The sequence below is a fragment of the Papio anubis genome, chromosome 2, assembly GCF_008728515.1.
Source record: "Papio anubis isolate 15944 chromosome 2, Panubis1.0, whole genome shotgun sequence".
NCBI lineage: Eukaryota > Metazoa > Chordata > Mammalia > Primates > Cercopithecidae > Papio > Papio anubis.
In genome coordinates this window covers 158,941,221-158,961,787 of record NC_044977.1, presented here as the reverse complement: position 1 = coordinate 158,961,787, position 20,567 = coordinate 158,941,221, and the positions used below count along the sequence as shown (strand labels likewise).

General features: G+C 39.3%; 2 protein-coding genes across 4 annotated transcripts in view; one reads left to right on the top strand and one right to left on the bottom strand.

Annotated features, from left to right (window-relative positions):
- ACAD11 (acyl-CoA dehydrogenase family member 11) overlaps positions 1-20,567 on the bottom strand; it is a 96,706-nt gene that overhangs the window by 29,477 nt on the left and 46,662 nt on the right. For both annotated transcript variants that reach the window (XM_009201710.2, XM_009201711.4), the window contains exons 12-13: positions 18,766-18,873; positions 16,853-16,951 (exon numbers count right to left, since the gene is read on the bottom strand). In XM_009201710.2, the coding sequence (XP_009199974.1) occupies positions 16,853-16,951; positions 18,766-18,873 (207 nt within the window). The remainder of the gene's footprint in view (positions 1-16,852; positions 16,952-18,765; positions 18,874-20,567) is intronic.
- Positions 10,242-15,848, top strand: ACKR4 (atypical chemokine receptor 4). Of its 2 annotated transcripts, none has more exons than XM_009201708.4 (3): positions 10,242-10,326; positions 10,585-10,982; positions 14,004-15,848. In XM_009201708.4, the coding sequence occupies exon 3, from the start codon at positions 14,013-14,015 to the stop codon at positions 15,063-15,065; it is 1,053 nt and encodes a 350-aa protein (XP_009199972.1). In that variant the 5' UTR covers positions 10,242-10,326; positions 10,585-10,982; positions 14,004-14,012; the 3' UTR covers positions 15,066-15,848. The 2 variants fall into 2 exon arrangements, with proteins under 2 accessions (XP_009199972.1, XP_009199973.1); XM_009201709.4 differs by having other exon boundaries at positions 10,250-10,326; positions 10,862-10,982.

Sequence of the window (20,567 nt, the reverse complement as noted above, 5' to 3'; positions counted from 1 at the left end):
CCGGTGGACTTCTTTGGCCCCCCTTCGTGATTTGTGGACCGGAGGACACCGGGAGAGCTTCTGCTGACTTCCCTGGCCCCCACACCTGAGAGAATCAGAGAGGAACCCGCCTCGAGAGTGTGTGCATTGGGCAAAGACAAGCACTTCTTTATGTACTTTGGCCCCAGCGTTTCTAATTACTTCAGCTCTCTAAATTGTTACATTAAATTAAATTAAAACAGTTGGTGCCGAACCCGACCCAGGAGGGACCTTCCTCAACATCCCTAGGGGTCTAACTAACCCTCCCACATGCAACCTGCCCCAAACCAAACTCAGCCACTCTAATACCGTAACGCGTTCCAGCTCCACTGTTTCTTCTGAGAATCTCTTCTTGGTGAGTACTCCCTGCTAACCATTCCATCCGCTCGTACCTTGGCCTAGAGCCTCCATCGCATCACTTCAAGGACTTAGCCACTCTTGTGAAGAGTGAGGCCTTCTCTTCAACCCTAGAGAGACGCCCTGGCCTTGAAGTTCCTCAATTCTCCGCTAGTGGCTCCAGGAGCCCCTCGTCTCAGCAGCGGCAAAGGATGCTTTGCCACTGCATGAGGTCGGTTTCCATTTCTGGTGGTTAAACAATGGGAACCTCACAATCAAAAATCTCCTACTTTAACACCCCTTCATTTTAGGGGTGTCTCCCTCCAAAACTTGGAAGCTCTACATTTAGCTCAAGATTTAAAAACTTAAGTTTAAATTTTCCTTTCCACTGTGGTGCTGAAACCCCTGCAGGACCTCCTCTAGCCCCTGTCCGAGTACTCCTCCCTTCATGCATGATGGACTTGTGACCCAGACATCATCGCCCACACCTCCCCAAGTCTCCTATAGGGGTGAGTATCTCTTGCCTCCCTCTCATACCTCCTGGCCAGAAGTCCTGCACAGGCCCAAGGTTTTTGGTCACCAGGTGACCCACAGGAGAGTTCCCAAAGGTAGAGACGCCTGCCCAAAGGAACTCCATTCCAGTCCTGTAGAGACCTGTCCAGGACGGAGACGCCCACCTGAGGTAATTCCATTCCGCCCAGGAGCCTCCCCGGCCCTAGTGGCTCCAAAGGACACTTGTAGCCAGGTAGAGTTCAGCCTCTATAGGCGGGAGAGAAAGCAGTTCTGGAAATCCCCAACTAAAATACCTAGAGACACCCTCAGGGTGTCTCTAACCAATCTCAAAACTTTACACCAGGAGCAAGATCTTAAACCTAAGTTTCTACCGATTTTATTTCCTCCACTGTGCATGCAATATAATATAATACCATAGACAACTAGTCTCAACGGTCGTACGAAGCAAACCTTAGACTGTAATTATTTTAATTAGATCTCTCTAATTTTCTGCCAGAGGCTAGGAAAGTGGTCAGGAAATTATCTATGTTCAAGGCTTTAGGACTTGCGCCTCGCCTAATCGTGTGGTTCGGTGTTAAAATGGCCCAGGGTCTTGTTAGCCTAAACTTCTAAACTGCCCTTGGCTCCCCACTCAGCAACTGAGGAGACTCCACCTCCATTTCAGATGGGGCCACCATGGCAGGCTTAATTCTCCTCCCGACTTTCCAACCGCCTCCCTATGGACTTCCTACCTCCCGGCCACTCCTCCCTCAGCCACCTCTACCTCTCCCATTTCCGCCCACACTGGCCCAAGACCGCTGTAGCAGCCCCCCATTAGTCAGCCCCTCTACCAGTCAGCCTGCCCTAACCCCCACCAGTCAGCCTCTGTCTTAACCTTACCCTACTGGTCAAATTGTTCCAACCTGCTAGTTTGTTGGGCCCCCCCACCAGGTGCCAAGCCGGAGCCGGCGGCTGGAGTCCACGCCCCTTTCCCTGGCTGACCTTTTCCAAAATTGAAGAACGACTGCATGACTTCTCAGCCAACCCCACCCCACATTCCCAGCAGCTTCAAACCCAGGGCCAGAGCATATAACCTTTACCTGGCATGACTTTACATGTCATTCTTACTTCCACTCTGTAACCCAGAGGAAAGAGAGAGTGCATCTCGCGAGTCAGCCAGGCAACATGCAGATCACCTGCATTTAACCAACGCCACCATCCTGTTAGAGAGATGGCTGTCCCATCCATAGAACCAGATTGAGATTACCAACCACAGCAGCCTGGTCACCGTGAGGGAAGGACATTATGATTCAATGTCTCTTAGCCGGTATGCAGGCAGCCTCTAACAAAGTGGGTCAATTTTGATAAAATTAAAATGGGAAATTATCCAACACCCAGATGAGAACCCGGGCTTCCTTCCTAAATCAAGGCCTTTACAGAGGCACTGGCCTATTCTACCCAGCTAGCCCACTTCCCAGCCAGCAGCTGTCCTAGCCTCCTATTTTATTTCCCAGTCAGCCTCAGATACCGGAAAAAAGCAAAAGGTTGAAGATGGGCCCTCAGACTCCCATACAGGAAAAATTGGCCTCAAAGTTTTTAACTCCAGAGAGGAAGCAGCTGAGGCTGCAGAGCTAGACAAGGAGAAAGAAGGCTGTGCTTCAGGCTAGTGCTCTAGTGGTTGCCCTCCAACCAGCGCCCACCTGCCTGCAGGGAAGACAGGGCAAGTCTCCCCAAGGGCTCCCTGCTATAAATGCGGAGACCCAGGGACACCAGGGCAAACCAGTGTCCCCAGGCTGCCGCCACTCTGTCTCAGCCCATGCCTTAAGTGGCACAACTGGGCATTAGGCAAAACAGTGTCCAAATCTTCGCCTGCCTACCACGCCAAGGCTCAACCCGCCAACAGGAAGGATTAACACTGGAAGTCTGATTGCCCCACCAGCAGGGCAGGCATTGCGCCCCTCAACATGGTGCCTCTCCCTCAAGGGTCGGAAGGCTCCTTCCCAGCTCCTACACCTGGACACCACTGACCTGTGCCCACACTTGAGACTCCCCGTCACCCTCACAGCCTAGGGTAATCCCTGCTGGTAGCGGTAAGCCAATTTCTTTTCTCTCACACACGGAGGCTACCTATTCTGTTTACAATTATATTCTGTTTTGTCAACTCATGGAGTGTCCAGCCAGCCATCCACTATCTCAGTTAGGTAGACGGTAAACCACAAACCCTCACCTGCACCCCACAGCAGTTACTGCCCAGACTATGCATGCTTTGCCCACTTTTCCCTCATCATGCCTCTTGTCCCACCCCCTCTTGGGATGAGACATCTTAACCTAACTCAAAAACACCTATTCCCCTTCCTTTTCTCCAGGTGACCAGGTTCTACTCAAGGATCAACAACCTCCCTCAAATCTTTTCCCGCTCTCACCATTCTTCATCTTAACTGACTTTTTCCCTCATAAACCCCATAGACACCTTCCCACTCCATCCCCCAACCAGTGGGTTTCAACTTTTACCTCATAGCTATCTAGCTTGGCAGGGTGCCCTTTGTGATTTCTAATTCCCATACTAATCCTCTGCCTTGCCTTATATTTTGCCTCCATTTTAATAAAATTTCTCCCAGCCAGGGTCCAAGAGATCACCCCAGTCACCTTTTAACCAAATGCTCCTGCATCCCTACAATCTCAACTTCACAACTCAGACTCCCACCACGCCTCCCCTAACAGCAGAAGTAGCCAGACAGACAACAGCACCGCAAATTCTTATAATCAATAAGAGAGGTTGGACTGTTTGGGTGAGGGAGAAAGGACAAGATGGAGGAAGGTAAACAAGAAGGCACAATCCATGTTGCTTCTGCCTTCCTCACCCACTTTCCCGCTGGGAAAATGCAGCCCACGCTCGGAAGCATGCAGATCAACCGCAGCATGTGCCAGGTGGACGCCAATCTGAAGAGAGATCGAACTTCCTGCCACGCCTACCGAGACGCCTCCTATCACACCCCTTATCCCTACCACTGCCCTCCTCCTCCCTTCCAGTGCACCAATGCATAAAAGTCTGCCGGGCCAGCAGGAGCCGGTAGACTTCCTCGCCCCCCGCATTTGTGGACCGGAGAACATCACCCGAGAGCGCCGGCGCGACTTCCCTGGCCCCCCACACCTGAGGACCAGAGAACCTCGCCCGAGTGTGTGTGCATATTTGCAATAAAAGACTGCCACTTTCTTACGTACTTTGGCCTCATGTTTAATTACTTAGCTCTCCTAAGTTAAGTTACATTAAATTAAATTAAAACAGTTTGCAAATATTTTCTTCCATTCTGTAGGTTGTCTGCTCACTCTGCTGATAGTTTCTTTTGCTGTGCAGAAGCTCTTAAGTTTAATTAGATCTTACTTGTCAATTTTTGCTTTTGCTGTGATTGCCTTTGGTGTCTTTGTCATGAACTCTTTGCCCATCCCTATGTCTAGGACAGTATTGCCTAAGTCGTCTTTGTAGAGGACTACGTGCTCACAAACGAGATGTTCCGGATAAGTCCTGCTCTTGCAAACGAAGCAGGGTGTTCCCGATAAGTCCTGCTCTTGCAAATGAAGCAGGGTGTTCCTTCCCTGTAAACAGGGAGGACAAAGGAGCCAGCTGCAAACAGCAGACCCTGGGGGCTTGTTTATGTGTAAACATCTTGAAAATCCAGAAAGTCAGGGAAAGGTCAGAAAAACAACAATGTGTCTTGTGACTTGGCAACATTCCACAAACAACTGTATAAAATAAAGCAGAGCACACCATTCGAGGCGGCCGCCATGTTTGTCTTGTCTTGTGTTGTCTTGTGTGTTCATTCCTTTGTTTAGGAAACACGCAGACCCCAACACATCTTCCAGGGTTTTTAACAGTTTTGGGTTTTACATTTAAGTCTAATTCATTTTGAATTAACTTTTGTCTATGTTGTAAGGTAGGAGTCCAGCTTCAATCTTCTGCATATGGGATAACTAACTGCTAGCTAGTTATCCCAGCACCATCTATAGAATAGGGAGTCTTTTCCCCATTGCTTGTTTTTGTCAGCCCTGTCGAAGATCAGATGGTCATAGGTGAGCAGCCTTATTTCTGGGCTCTCTGTTCTGTTCCATTGGTCTATGTGCCCATTCTCAGAGATATTTTTCTTTCTCTACTTTCCATTCTAGCAATCAAGAACACTTGGGTAAATCTTTCAAGGTTTCACTGATGCTAGATATCCAGCATCAGTGAGTTGAAGTAAAATCTTCTATTTCCTTTGAACCCTGGTCTAAAGCCCTCTTTTTCTAATATTCTGAATATGTAATTTTTTATCTAATACTTCCCAATATTACTTCTTACCTCATTCTTTCTATCATTTAAAAATGCTGGCCGGGCATGATGACTCATATCTGTAATCCCAAAAGGGAAGCTGAAGCAGGAGGATCCCTTGAGCCCAAGCGTTTGAAACCAGCCCAGGCAACCTAGCGAGACCTCGTCTATATAAAAAAATTTAAAAATTAGCCAAGCATGGTGCAGCATGCCTGTAGTCCCAGCTACTTGGGATGCTGAGGTGGGAGGATTGCTTGAGCCCTGGGAAGTCAAGGTTGCAGTGAGCCATGATCATGCCCCTGCATTCTAGCCTGGGCAACAGAGTGAGACCTTGTCTCAAAACAAAGCAAACAAACAAAAATGTTGCCACAGCCTTACATAAATGCCCAATAGATTTCAGATACCAGGTAAATATTGAAGAAACTCAAGAAGCAAGGCAAATAATTATTTGATTCTGTCTTCCTCAATCTTATATGGAGAACAATTAATATTCTAAAAAATACAATTTTTAAGTTGGATGTCTTTTGTGATCATTAAGTAGAGGAAGTAAGGGTGAATGCATAGTTTGTAGAATTTGAAATATTTGTATTTAACAACGATGTTTCAGAAAAAGGAGAAAAACCCTTCTCAAAGATATCATTTCCCCTTAGCTATAAGCAGAATTTGGCAAGTGCAGCAGTTGAAACAACCTTCTTTTATAGAGAGTTTTGCTTGTTTGTGTCATTTTAGTTAATGAACAGGAAACCCAATGTCATAAATAAAATATATTAGAGGAAATCTGAATAGACTAGAGAACATTTAAACACATATGCTGTGTCACAGGCCTTCATGAATGAAAATGGATGGCCTAGATAAAGTAATTTTGTTTTTAATCCAGACACTATGGTATTTCAAGGCTCTTCAAGTGCCAGGATTAAGTCAGGCTGAAAATTACATCTCCCTGATGTTAGTTGGTGATTTTTAATTTCTTAGGCTTTTATCCACAAAATCATTTTCAAACAAAAGGAGATATGATAGGTGGATAAAAAAACATGACCTTTGAGTAAAGTGTGGTTTGTAACAATTAAGAAAGTGATGTAAACAATTACATACCATGAAGCACAGATAGCTATCCACAAATTCTCAAGGCTGTTTCTTCTACCAACATTGAATTTCTGAGGTGGAACAATTGAACTTCATTTGGTTTTAGCTTTAATACTGACAATTCAAATTGGAGTAAGTATTATTTTGCAATAAAATTTCCCTTATAAGAAAAAAGATGTTTATTGTACAATCCCACAGTTAAAGAAAAAAAAATCCCATGTGTTCTCTTAGAGTGTGTATCTTTAACAGGGAAATCTTCAAAATTCACTGAATCCATCTCTAGGTTTACATCTAAATAATAAGAATTAAGTAATAATGTTACAGGCTGCTGCTATTATGTTGTTACTATAGAATATGGTTAGATCAAAATAAATCCCAAATAGATCAGAGTTTAAAATTTAAAAAAATCAAGACATAAAAAACTAGAAGAAAAATAATATAGTATTTATCAAATCTCTGGGTGAGAAAGGATTTTAAAACTTAAAAATGATAAATGAATCAAAATCAAAAGATAAAGATCAACTGGTTTGTCCATATAAAACTGTTGTACATTAGAAAATAAAATTAAAAAGCAAAAAAAATTGGGGGGGAAATATTTCAACATTTATGACAAAATGTATGCAATATTTAGCTCCCTAAATTATAAAGAAATCATATTGTATACTGAAAATCAGTATACAGATGGGCAAAGAACACAATTGCAAAAAGAGGAAATAAGAATAATAAAAGAGATTTTTAAAATTGCTTAACTTTACCACTAATCAAATAAATGTGGAGTAGAGCAATAATGAAACATTCAAAAGCAGTTTGTTATCCAGTATTCCACACATGCCTGGCAAGGGTAGGTAAGGGGTGCTGAAGTTGTTACAAGTCATTCAGAAAGCAGAGTGGTAGTGAAACAACACATTCTACTGGCAATATTTTAGAAAAACAGACACTTCTATACATTATTGGTAGAGAACAAAGTAATACCATCCCTGTGGAGTACAATTTGGCAATACTCATCAAAATTACAGATTCATCCCAGCACTTTTGGAGGCCAGGATGGGCGGATTGTTTGAGTCTAGGAGTTGGAGACCAGCCTGGGTAACATAGCAAAATGACAGTACAAGGAAAGGGATGAGAAATGGGTTGGGGGGAGAGAGATTCTTCAAGAACAAGGGACACTGCTATGTTAGGGAGGTTAAGAATAGGAGCCAATTTATGGTAAGCAGCAAAATGGAATCATCATCAGTTCTTAGGAATACGAGAAGTAGAAGAGAGTTACACAAGCATCAAGTAAGTACTTTGAAAAGTTGCCTAAGGTGAGTGATGCTTCTGCCTACCCTCCAAGCTACATGATTTATTTTGCATATTTTGTCAACTCTCCCTATTACCACTGTCTCTCCTAGTTCTATCAGGAGAAAAGGGAAAATACAGGAAAAGGCCAGCCAGTCAGCTAGTTTCACCATGATTCATACACCATGATTTATACACAGCATTCATACACACGTTACCAGAAGAAGCTGGTCAATCCTGAGATTCCCCTATGCCTCAAGGGCTTTGTACGTGTCTCAGTTAGTAAAAACAATACGTGTCTCAGTTAGTAAAAACAATGTGTAAATTCAAAAGATGTAAAGATTATAGCATTACAACCGATTTGCAATAAAGGAATCCCATTTACAAGAAAGCTTATGATTGTTGGGGGTGGGGTAAATAAAGGAAAGGGATAGATACTTTTGAATCTATAAAAGAGTATCAAGATTCTATAATAGATGGCATCGTAAAATAACAAAGAGATATAAGAGATAAGATGATAAAATAGACTGAAGATCTGAATTCAGAATTCCAATTCCATTGCTAAACTTATATGGTTGTGGAGGATGAGTTACTTAAATATCAGTTGATTGATTCATGAATTTAATTATTATTCATTAAGCTGGTACCATGAGTGAGGTACCAAGCCAAATGTTGAGGATACAGCAGGGTATAAGACAGCTATGGAAGAAAATTTAAATAAGTACCAACAATACAGTGAAAAGACTATAGAAGAGTAGGTATATCTGATCTAATCTGAAAGAGTTATGGAAGGCTTCCTGGATTAATGTTAAGGTCAGAACTAAATCTGAATTGTAAATAGGAGTTAGGGATCTAAAATAGGGTGGGAAGAGTGTGCTAGGCAGGAGTAAGAGTACTTGCAAATGCCTACAAGTCAGTATTGTGTATTACATAGAAAGACCAAAGAGATTATCAACTGATAATTATGGAGGCTGCAGTTACAGACCAGTTGTTAGATAACAATCAAAGTGGACAGTAGAATTTTTTTTATTAATTCAAAATATTTTTGAGTAGTCATTATGTGCCAGATACTATTCTTGGTACTTGGGATATATCAATGAACAAAGCAAACAAAAGTCTCTGTCCTGATGAAGCTTATATTCTAATACAGGGTGAAAGACAATTTACGGCAATCATAGTATAAATGATATGGTGCATTAGAACATGATAAGTGCTATGGGTCCGGTGGACTGGGAGTCCAGGTGGGTGAGGGGTATTTTAGGTAGAGTAGTCAAGAATTGCCTCAGTGAGTTAGTGGTGATTGGGAAAAGATTTGAAAGAGAAGAGGAAGTGAGCTTTGCAATTACTAAGACAGAGCACATTCCAGGCAGACAGAAGAGCCAGCACAAAAGCCCTAATAGGACTGTGACTGGTATGCTCTCAAACAGCAAGAAGCTGGGCATGGCAGAACAAGTAGGCAAAGGGGTGAGTAGTGTGAAATGAGGTCAGAGAGACAATGAGGGATGGAGGCAGACCCTGTAGGATCTTGTAGGCTACTATGAGAATTCATGACGAAGCAATTGCAGTAGAAGCAAAAATTGGCAAATGGAACCTAATTAAACTGAAGAGCTTCTGCACTGCAAAAGAAACCATCAACAGAGTAAACAGACAACCTACAGAATGGGAGAAAAGCTTTGCAAACTATGCATCTGACAAAGGTCTAATATCCAGCATCTATAAGAAATTTAAATTTACATTTAAAAAACAACCCTATTAAAAAGTGGGCAAAGGATTGTGAACAGACACTTCTCAAAAGAAGACATACATACCACCAACAATCATATGAAAAAAAGCTAAACATCACTGATCATGAGAGAAATGCAAATCAAAATCACAATGAGATACCATCTCACACCAGTCAGAATGGCTATTACTAAAAACTCAAAAAATTACAGATGCTGGTGAGATTGTGAAGAAAAAGGAGCACTTATAAACTGTTGGTGGGAGCGTAAATTAGTTCAATCATTGTAGAAAACAGTGTGGCAATTCCTCAAACAAAAGACAGAAATATCATTCGAGCCAAGAATTCCATTACTGGGTATATACCCAAAGGAATATAAATTATTCTCTTATAAAGACACATGCATGCCTATGTTCATTGCTGCACTATACACAATAGCAAAGACATGGAATCAACCTAAATACCCATCAATGATAGACTGGACAAAGAAAACGTGGTACATATACAGCATGGAATACTATGCAGCCATAAAAAATGAGATTATGTCCTTTGCAGGCACGTGGATGGAGCTGGAGGCCATTATCCTTAGCAAAATAATACAGGAACAGAAAGCCAAATACTGCACATTCTCACTTATAAGTGGGAGCTAAATGATGAGAACACATGGACACATGGAGAGGAACACACCGGGGCCTATCATAGAGGGTGGTAGGAGAAAGAGGATCAAGAAAAATAACTAAGGGGTACTAGCCTTAACACCTGGGTGATAAAATAATCTGCACAACAAACTCCCATGATACCTGCTTACTTGTGTAACAAACCTGCATGTGTACCCCTGAACTTAAAAGTTTTTTTTTGTTTTTTTTGTTTTTTTAAAAGAAAAGAAAAAATGGCATGGGTCTAAAATAATTTCTGCAGGTGGAGACTGAGCCTGGCCTTGCATGAAAAAATAGATAACTGCCATGCAAATTTGAGGACAGCCAAGTTCAAATAGACGATGAGGGCCAAATCGGCACAAATGTCTCTTCTTTCTCTAACTTATGTGTGTGGAAATGTGGAAAAAATAAACAGTCTCCCAGAGTGAAGGATTTTGAAGGTTCGTATTCTAGCTTTGGGAAAAAAAGGTAACAAGAAAGCAAGAGAGTTTAAAGCCATGGGAAAATAGTCTGGGACAAGGATAGAGGAAGTACAGTGAAGCCAGGAGGAGTCTAATAGTTAAATATTAAATGAAGTGGCATAAAAATGTTAAATTCTATTGCAAATACCTAATGATTACTTATAATTTAATCTTTGATAGTTTAGTCTTCAAAACGATATTTTCCTTGGTTAAAATCATATTTGCTTTCTTTCTTAGGCAAAATAACTTTAGAGAGTATTTCTCTAGATGCTACCTACAAGCGCTGCCTAGATGCCCTCAGGTGGATTCTCCCTCTGCTTCAGCAGTCAGTAGCTCAGCTGCAGGCACTTTCTTGTCCCCTTTAACTAAGTGGAAATTGGAAAGGTCTGTAGTTTTTGAAAAAAGATGGATGTTTTTCAAATTTGTAACCTAAACCACTTAAGAAGTTGAATGTAACTTCACAGATGGTTTTACAGGAAATAAAAGATCAAGTGCTCACAAGGTTAAATTTCAGGAAAGCCTTCTTGGATACGAGATAAAGGCGGGGTGTAAAGTGAAAACAAAAGTAGCTGGAGTTAGGTCATTTGATTTTACACTCTGTACTCAAGACTGCTCCTCTCCGTCGACTGCAACAGGTTGGTACTTTATTTCTTTTCTCATTCTGACTTGAATATGTTTTTTAAGCCCAAAGACCTTGTATATTTACTTATATAGAGGGCGTCTTGATGCATAAAAGTTTAAATGCTTACTTGTAAAACAAAAAAAAAGTTACTTGAAAACAGCTGTACACTTCAAACTTAAATGAAAATCTTAATATAGCAAGAAGAAAATATGATTTTAAATACCATTACTTGTTGGTAAAATTTTGTTAAGGAGAAAATAGGTTTTGTTATACCACTTTTTTCCACTTTCTTTTACAAGTACTGATTTTTTTTTGTTCTAATAGTAATTACAAAGACACTTAAAAGTGTGTCTATATATCTGCCAGAAGGATCACTTCTGCAAATAATTCCATTTCTACTCTTTTTTACTCACATTTTTAGTAAGATTAATTCTTACTTAAAAATTCCCTTCCTTAATATATTATAATACTTGGCCATATTATTCCTTATCATCAGGTTCAAGATTTTCTTATGAAAGAGAAAGGAAGAACAAGGTTCATATTGTGTTAATAATTAATGCATAAGAACATGAAGACCAGAGTAGTCTTCCAGATTGGAACTTTTTAACTAACCTTAATGATCAAAAGAGTCATTTAAAAAAGTTGGCACCTGGTTTTTACATAATGAAAGCAATTCTGCTATGTGGTATCTTTCTTCACAGCCTTCTTTTCTTTGCTATATTCATTCAAAAACAAGTTAGCAAACGTAAGAATATTCTTTTGAAAATGTACTATAAGTTGGCCCACTGTTTTAGAAATAATATTTTCATTATTGATTCTATAAGAATATTTGAGAAACTTAAAAGGACAAAAACAACCCAAGGAAGATAGAAAGTCTAAAGAAAAAGGAAAACAAAATTCAGCACTATAGTAAAAACACTGAAAGTCATTATTTTATACATTCCAAAACTTATGAATTCTGTGCAAGCTTATCTTAATACTACGGGGTGCTAGTAGCCAACACAGTGCAATAACAATGTTGACATAGAAGATTGCTGGCATACTATCTATCCATTCTAGAGTAACAGCTTTATATCTGTTGGCAAAACCTTTAATTTAATAAATATTTACTGAGAAGCTACTTTGTGCCAGGCACATTAACAATATTCCATTTACAAACACAAATCAAACAGGTCATGCTTTGAGGAACTTAAAACCTAGAGGAACAAGGTAGTATGGGAAACGCATCCTTTCCATAGAATGGATCAGTTCTCTGAGGGGCATGTAGAGATTGCTAATACATCAGGAAAGTCTTCTGGGGAGGTGGCATCCGCGTTAATTGAGTAGGAATTGGCCCTTCCAGGGAAGGGCAGGAAATCGTATGGTAGATAAAGGAACAGAATGAGCAATGATGTAGACAGATGCTGCTGCATGGTGGGTGCCAGCCCACTGCTGCGTAGGACACAGAGTAGGGAGAGGTGGCAGGAGCCAGGGATGGCACTGCATTATGAAGGGAGCCTTGGGTGTTATGCTTAGGAGCTTGGATTGTGGCTTTCAGGTGAAGAGATGTGTCTTCCAGATGAGGAACAAAACAGAGGAGAGGCAGACTGGCAATTCAGAGATCAAATACTCTGGTGGAAATAGGAAAAACGTTTTTGACAAGGAGGTATTGAGGAGGAGTAACAACAGGGTATCAGTTAGAAAGATACTGCTTGGTCAGGTGCGGTGGCTCATGTCTGTTACCCCAACACTTTGCGAGGCCAAGGCAGGTAGATTGCTGAGCCCAGGAGTTTGAGACCAGCCTTTGCAACCTGGTAAAACCCTGTCTCCATCAAAAATACAAAAGTTAAACAGTCTTATAACAATCAATCAATCAATGGATTAAAATTTAAAAATAGGCCAGGCTCGGTGGCTCACACCTGTAATCCCAGCACTTTGGGAGGCCGAGGCAGGTGGATCACGAGGTCAGGAGTTCAAGACCAGTCTGGCCAACATAGTGAAACCCCATCTCTACTAAAAATAGAAAAAATTAGCCAGGCATGGTGGTGTGTGCCTATAATCCCAGCTACTCGAGAGCAGGAGAATCACATGAACCCGGGAGGCGGAGGTTGCAGTAGCTGAGACTGCGCCACTGCACTCTAGCCTGGGCAACAGAACGAGACTCCATCTCAAAAGGAAAAAAAAAAAAAAAAAAACTTAAATATTAAAAAAGAAAGATATTGCAGTAGGCTAGGTGAGAAACATAATAGCTAAATTGTGCAAATGTGTGGAAGAACGCAGATTAAGAGAAGACAGATTCAAGACCTATTTGGAAGGCAGAATCAGAACTTAGGAACTGATAGGGAATCAGGGATGAAGGTAAGAGAGAAGACAAGAATGAAGCAGGCTCACAGTTTAGATGACTAGAGGATAGTGGTGCTACTTAAAAACAGTATAAAATAAGCAAGTAGTGACCAGTTTTGGAGGGAAGATGGCTAAAGGAGATCTTGTTTTATAAAAGGCAACTAGTGAAATTTAGTACAAATGCTGAGAGAATTTATTTAACTTATTTAAATTAAATTTATAAATAACATCAAAATCAAAAATTTAATTAAATAAACCAAGTAATTTACTATTTTCATTTTTATTCAATTTGTTGTAGATATACTTTTAAGATTCACAAAATTATGTATGTAAAGATTATAACACTATTTATTCTTTTTAGTTAAAATCTAATTAAATTTTCATATTTTAAAAATCATTTTTACATAAAAGTCTTCACTTTTATTTAGGATTTAATGATTAAGAAAATTCTCCAGGGCATTATGTTTATTGCCCTGTGCAAATCCCAGTTCTTTCACACAGAATTGTACAAGCAAAATTTGAGTAACTAATCTTGGGGTCATATTCCAATGTGGCTCCCATTAAAGCATTTCAAAGAGTGCTAGATTCAGGCTCACATATGTTACAGCAACAGGCTATACTCTAGGGAAAGAACAAAACAGCTTGATAAAAAACTGTTTCCTTTTAAGCATATTTAGACAAATATCTATCCTGTATTCTCTTTGCCATCTAGATTGGAGCCATGGCTTTGGAACAGAACCAGTCAACAGATTATTATTATGAGGAAAATGAAACGAATGGCACTTATGACTACAGTCAATATGAATTGATCTGTATCAAAGAAGACGTCAGAGAATTTGCAAAAGTTTTCCTCCCTGTATTCCTCACAATAGCTTTTGTCATTGGACTTGCAGGCAATTCCACGGTAGTGGCAATTTATGCCTATTACAAGAAACAGAGAACCAAAACAGATGTGTACATCCTGAATTTGGCTGTGGCAGATTTACTCCTTCTATTCACTCTGCCTTTTTGGGCTGTTAATGCAGTTCATGGGTGGGTTTTAGGGAAAATAATGTGCAAAATGACTTCAGCCTTGTACACACTAAACTTTGTCTCTGGAATGCAGTTTCTGGCTTGTATCAGCATAGACAGATACGTGGCAGTAACTAAAGGCCCCAGCCAATCAGCAGTGGGAAAACCATGCTGGGTCATCTGTTTCTGTGTCTGGATGGCTGCCATCTTGCTGAGCATACCCCAGCTGGTTTTTTATACAGTAAATGACAATGCTAGGTGCATTCCCATTTTTCCCCACTACCTAGGAACATCAATGAAAGCATCAATTCAAATGCTAGAAATTTGCATTGGATTTGTAGTACCCTTTCTTATTATGGGGGTGTGCTACTTTATCACTGCAAGGACACTCATGAAGATGCCAAACATTAAAATATCTCGACCCCTAAAAGTTCTGCTCACAGTGGTTCTAGTTTTCATTGTCACTCAGCTGCCTTATAACATTGTCAAGTTCTGCCGAGCCATAGACATCATCTACTCCCTGATCACCAACTGCAACATGAGCAAACGCATGGACATTGCCATCCAAATCACAGAAAGCATCGCACTCTTTCACAGCTGCCTCAACCCAATCCTTTATGTTTTTATGGGAGCATCTTTCAAAAACTACATTATGAAAGTGGCCAAGAAATATGGGTCCTGGAGAAGACAGAGACAAAGTGTGGAGGAGTTTCGTTTTGATTCTGAGGGTCCTACAGAGCCAACCAGTACTTTTAGCATTTGAAGATAAAACTGCTCTGCCTTTTGCTTGGATACATATGAATGATGCTTCCCCCTCAAATAAAACATTTGCATTATTCTGAAACTCAAATCTCAAATGCTGTGGTCGCAACTTACAATAAAGAATGGGTTGGGAGAAGGGGGAGAAATAAAAGCCAAGAAGAGGAAACAAGATAATAAATGTACAAAACATGATAATTAAAATGAACAAAGGAAAATAATAGTAACAGGCATAAGTGAATAAGAACACTCTGCTATAAAGAAGAAGAGCTTTGAGGTGATAACTTTTTGTCTTGGTTGCAGTGGTGGTTATACAAATCTACACAAGTGATAAAATGACACAGAACTGTATATACACATTGTACCAATTTCAATTTCCTGGTTTTGACATTATAGTATAATTATGTAAGATGAAACCGTTGAGGGAAACTGGGTGAAGGGTACCCAGGGCCACTCTGTATCATCTTTGTAACTTCCTGTGAATTTATAATAATTTCAAAATAAAAGTTAAAAAAACAAACTTACTATGCTGTAAGTTAGGCTATCTAAAACAGATTATTAAAGAGGTTCATGTTAAAAGGCATTCATAAATATTTTTAATTATCTGAGTTTTAATACAAGAACAATTTCCCTGCATAATTTTAGTACTTGAATAAGTATGCAGCAGAACTCTATCTTTTTTCCTGTTTTTTTTTTGTTTTTTTTTTTTTTTTTTTAGTTTGTAAGTAATTTTATAAAACCCACCTCCTCCAAAAGAGAAATTTTTTAAAAAAAACTATAATAAGCTTTTCTGATTCTTTTCAAAACATTTCTGGTAAGTTCCTAAAGACAATCTGACTCTATGATGTCAACTTTCTTAGTACTAACTGGTTATCATGACAAATGTTAGATTTATCATGTATAGTCTAGGTGTAATCCTCAGATTATCATTTTCATCTGGGTTCCAATTTCTTAACCTCCTAAAGAACTCACCCATTTATATGAGTCTATCACTGCCGATTGACTAAAAAGTATATTATCCCATGCATAAAATGTCCTATTTCCATTTAAACACTTTATTTTTGAGTAATAAAAATATATACCACAATAAATTATATTAATAACATGCACAACTTATCTTTTAAAAAATATTTGCTGTAAATTATTATAATCCATGTGATATGCTCCTACTAAAATTAAATTTTGCTAGCAATTACATTGGTCAAAAATAGTAGGCACTAACGAATTTTATCTCTAAAACTACAAAAAATGACGTTTTCTGCTCTTAAACATCACCTAACCAGCATATGTTACTTTAAAATTACTTTTTCTTTCAACCACTATTTCTAAGTTTGAAAATGCTTTCACATGCAGAATTAATTAATTTTTCATTTTTTTGAGACAGTGTTTCGCTCTTGTTGCCCAGGGTGAAGTGCAGTGGTGCCATCTCAGCACACATCAACTTCTACCACCCAGGGTCAAGCGAGACTCCTGCCTCAGCCTCCCCTCCCGAGTAGCTGAGATTACAGATGCCTGCCACCACACCTGGCTAATTTTTGTATTTTTAGTGGAGACAGGGGTTCACCATGTTGGCCAGGTTGGTCTCGAACTCCTGACCTTAGGTGATCAACCCATCTCAGCCTCCCAAAGTGCTGGGATTACAGGTGTGACACAGCGTGCCTGGCCTACACATGAAGAATTTAAAGAATTATGATCATGAAACTGATCACTATGTATCATAGAATTATTCTAGCATAGCATCTGGCACAAAGGATCAGTCAGTTAGATGAAAAAATTAGGCTGAACACTCACCACTGCTCCACCATTTCTTGCCATTAATAACATAGCTATCTTCATCTCGTTGGATGCTGCATTCAATATTTGTGGCATCACTTGAAGCTACATCAGGTTCTATAAATAAACAAGAGCTGAATTTACAGATAGGCAGATATCATCAGTAGGCTTAGATAAGGATATGGAAACTTTAAAAACAAAGGCATCTTTATCTTTTTCAACGTCCTATCATTCCCCATGCCACCCAGCTTTTCCCATAACCTACACACAGTAGGTATTCAATAAATGTGCACTGGAAGAATGAGTGAATGAATGAAGTATATTGAACATTGGGGATCAGTAATTTGAATTGTATTTTTGGCTTCCTCATTGATATATGACTTAGGATACAACCCACTCCTTTCTCCAATCAGCAAATGTAGTAAACGTATTGTTTTCTACTTCTCACAATGGACATAATGTACTAAATATTGATGGGCAAGACAGATTCCTCCCATATAGTTTACCGTCTTAAGCAATTTCTAATGTGCCTTGCAAATTCCATCATGCATGCTTTTACTGATTTACATACTTTGCATTCTTTAAAGCCTGTTCAACACTTAAGGTCTTCAGAAAGTCCTCCATGGGACACCCTTAGACAACCGCTTTACTGCATGGCACTTCAGAACTGTCTAGCCCTCAATCATAGCAATCTGCACTTGTTAATACGACACCCCTTTAAATGAGTCCTTCAGATATTCCATGTGTTCTGTTTCTAAAACTTAAGACTCTTTTTTTTAGAAAGAGGGTTGTGTATTCTACTTATTTTGTAACCCCCACCTAGTGCTTTGTAGACAATACATCACACTGTTGGTATTCAATAAATGCCTATTACTGATTTAAATGGAGATCAGGTCTGCTATTATAGTAGTCCCCTGTTATCTGTAGCTTTGCTGAGGTTTCAGTTATGAGAGGCCAGTTGCATTCCAAAAATATTAAATGAAAAATTCCAGAAGTAAACAATTCATAATTTTTAAATAGTGTATTGAGTATTGTTAAATTGAGTATTGTTAAATAGTGTATTATGTATTGGCATTCTGAGTATTGTTATAATTGTTCTATTTTATTATTAGTTATTATTAATGTCTTACTATGCCTAATTTATAGATTAAACTGTATCATAGGTACATGTGTATAAGAAAAAACATAGTCTAAATAAGGTTCAGGACTATCCCCAGTTTTCAGACACCCACTGGGGGTCTTAGAATGTATCCCCTTCAGATAAAAGAGGAGTACTGTATAAATGTATACAATGTTATACAAAACAATAAAATCTGGCCATTATTGAAAGCACTTAAAAATCATGGCCAAGCAAAATTTGGTTTAATTCTAAACTAAATCACAAAACAATGATTTTTTTTTTCTACTGAAGCATTCTTAATGCTTCCTATGTACAAATGATATTAAATCTGTTTTTATTAATATGTTCCTTTATTTTCTCACAGGATTATAATTTGAGCCATATGTCCAGTACTGGTGAAAGTTCTATTTTTCTGAGTTTATGGAAGAGTTTAATATTTTGTAAGTATCAATACAAAATTATCACAAAAATAGATATTTCATACATAACAGCAAAGAAGATCTTAAATACTCATAGATAGCAATTTTAGTAATGACATCAAAAGATTGTGAAACTAAGTTTACTCTGCTGCTAATGCTGTAGGAGGCTACTAGAGAACACCATCTGATATTCTAACAAAGGAGAGGATAATATTTTTCTGAACATTTGAAAATGCCAAAATTTAATAACAGGCTCAAAATAAACATACTCATATTTTTGGCCAACAGCAAATTTGACTGAAACACAGAACCACATCCTATATTTCTGCAGCTCATCCATAATAACTCCAGGATGACTGACTACAAAGGAGAGAATGGTGATTGGCATTTACCTGTCATACAGAAGCAAGAGGTAATGTTCCCTTGAAGAAGAGGCTCAAGCCACTGTTTCTTCTGTTCCTCACTTCCATACAGGTGCAGAACCTCCATGTTCCCTGTGTCTATACATAAGAAGGAGTATTTGTTTTGCATTTGAAAATTTATCAATATGAAATCCACAACTTTATATAGAGAGTACAGAAATGCATCTTTTTAAAGCAAATGTTTGCAAACAAAAATGTTTTGAAACATATAGTAAGTATAATTTACACTGACAGCATGTCATAAATATTTACAAGTACATGGTATTTGGTACATATTTATTCAACTTTTTCTGAATCACAGACTCTTCATCAGTTCATCCCAATGAAGAATGGCACTAATGACGTCTAACTCAATTAGAACTGAAGGAAACAATTTACTGGCCTAAACCTTGCCTGCTGTATTGCAAATATGCCCTGCTAGAAGTGATTGCAATGCTCCCGGAGAACAATTAACATTGCATGTCCTACTGAGACTCCAGCCCTTAATTCTATCTGCTGTTCTTCAAACACACCCTATGCTTTCTAATTTCCACATATTTGCTTGGGTCAGGCTTTTTCTCTAGTGAAATTCTCCCTGTCCTTCACAAGTAAACTCCTGCTTATGAGCCACCTCCTCTGCAAAGAATCTCTGATTACCCAGTCAGTAACACCTCCTTCCTCTGAACTCACATAACAATTATTTCTATTTACCTCTAACATTGCTCTTACTTTTATGTACCCCATACTACCTAGAAAATACTTGATAATTCTCAAGGATGATAAAGACAGAATCCCCGCCCTGGAAAGAAAATGGCAGTAGAGAACTTCAAAGACCCTCTCTGACCCTTGGAGGGTTTATTGTTTATAGTACATGATGCACTGTAGTATCGCCCTTGGCTAACAAAGAATTCTTCATGTCTGCCATGGAGTAAAATTTTCTAGATGGCTTCCTCTGATTTTCCATTCCTGTCAAATTTCTTAAAATACTGTCTAAAATCTTTTCCTTGAGTGTTGATTATTCAGAAGATTTTGAGAAAACAATTTTCATATCAACATTTACAATGACTTTAAGGACAGTTACTGAAATGCTTATGAAAATTGAGTTGTGTAAGTTAAATCTCTCAAGATGTCTGCACTCTGTTCAGGGACTCCTAACAGAGCCAACATTATATCAACATTAACAAAATTCCTTCTAGATTAACACAGCTGAACATTCTTTTTGACTGAGGGAGAAAATAAGTCCTGAGTTATAATTCATGAAGCTCATTGTTTGTTTTCTTTGGCTGTTTTAAACTCACTGTTACGTGTTATAGTACAAATAAGGTAAATATTGAATTCAGAATTTCCAAAAATTATCAGTTTCTTCCAAAAAGCTTACAAAGTTATCATTTATGGATTGGGGGAAAAAAAAAACCACAAAAAACAAAAACAACAACAACAACAAAAAACGTGGATAAACTACACCAGAAAGAAAAATTATTCCCCATTAAAAGATATCAGACCAGCTCTCTAGATTCCTCCTTTACGGGCAGGCCATCTCTAAAAGAAAGGCAGTAGCCCCAGTCAGGGGCTTATATATGAAACTCCTATCTCCTGGGGACAGAGGACCTGGGGGGAAGAAGGGTGGCTGCGGGCACAGTTTCAGCAGACTTCAACATTCCTGCCTGCCGGCACTGAAGAGAGCAGCGGATCTCCCAGCACAGTGCTTCAGCTCTGCTAAGGGACAGACTGCCTCCTCAAGTGGGTCCCTGACCCCCGTGCCTCCTGATGGGGAGACACCTCCCAACAGGGGT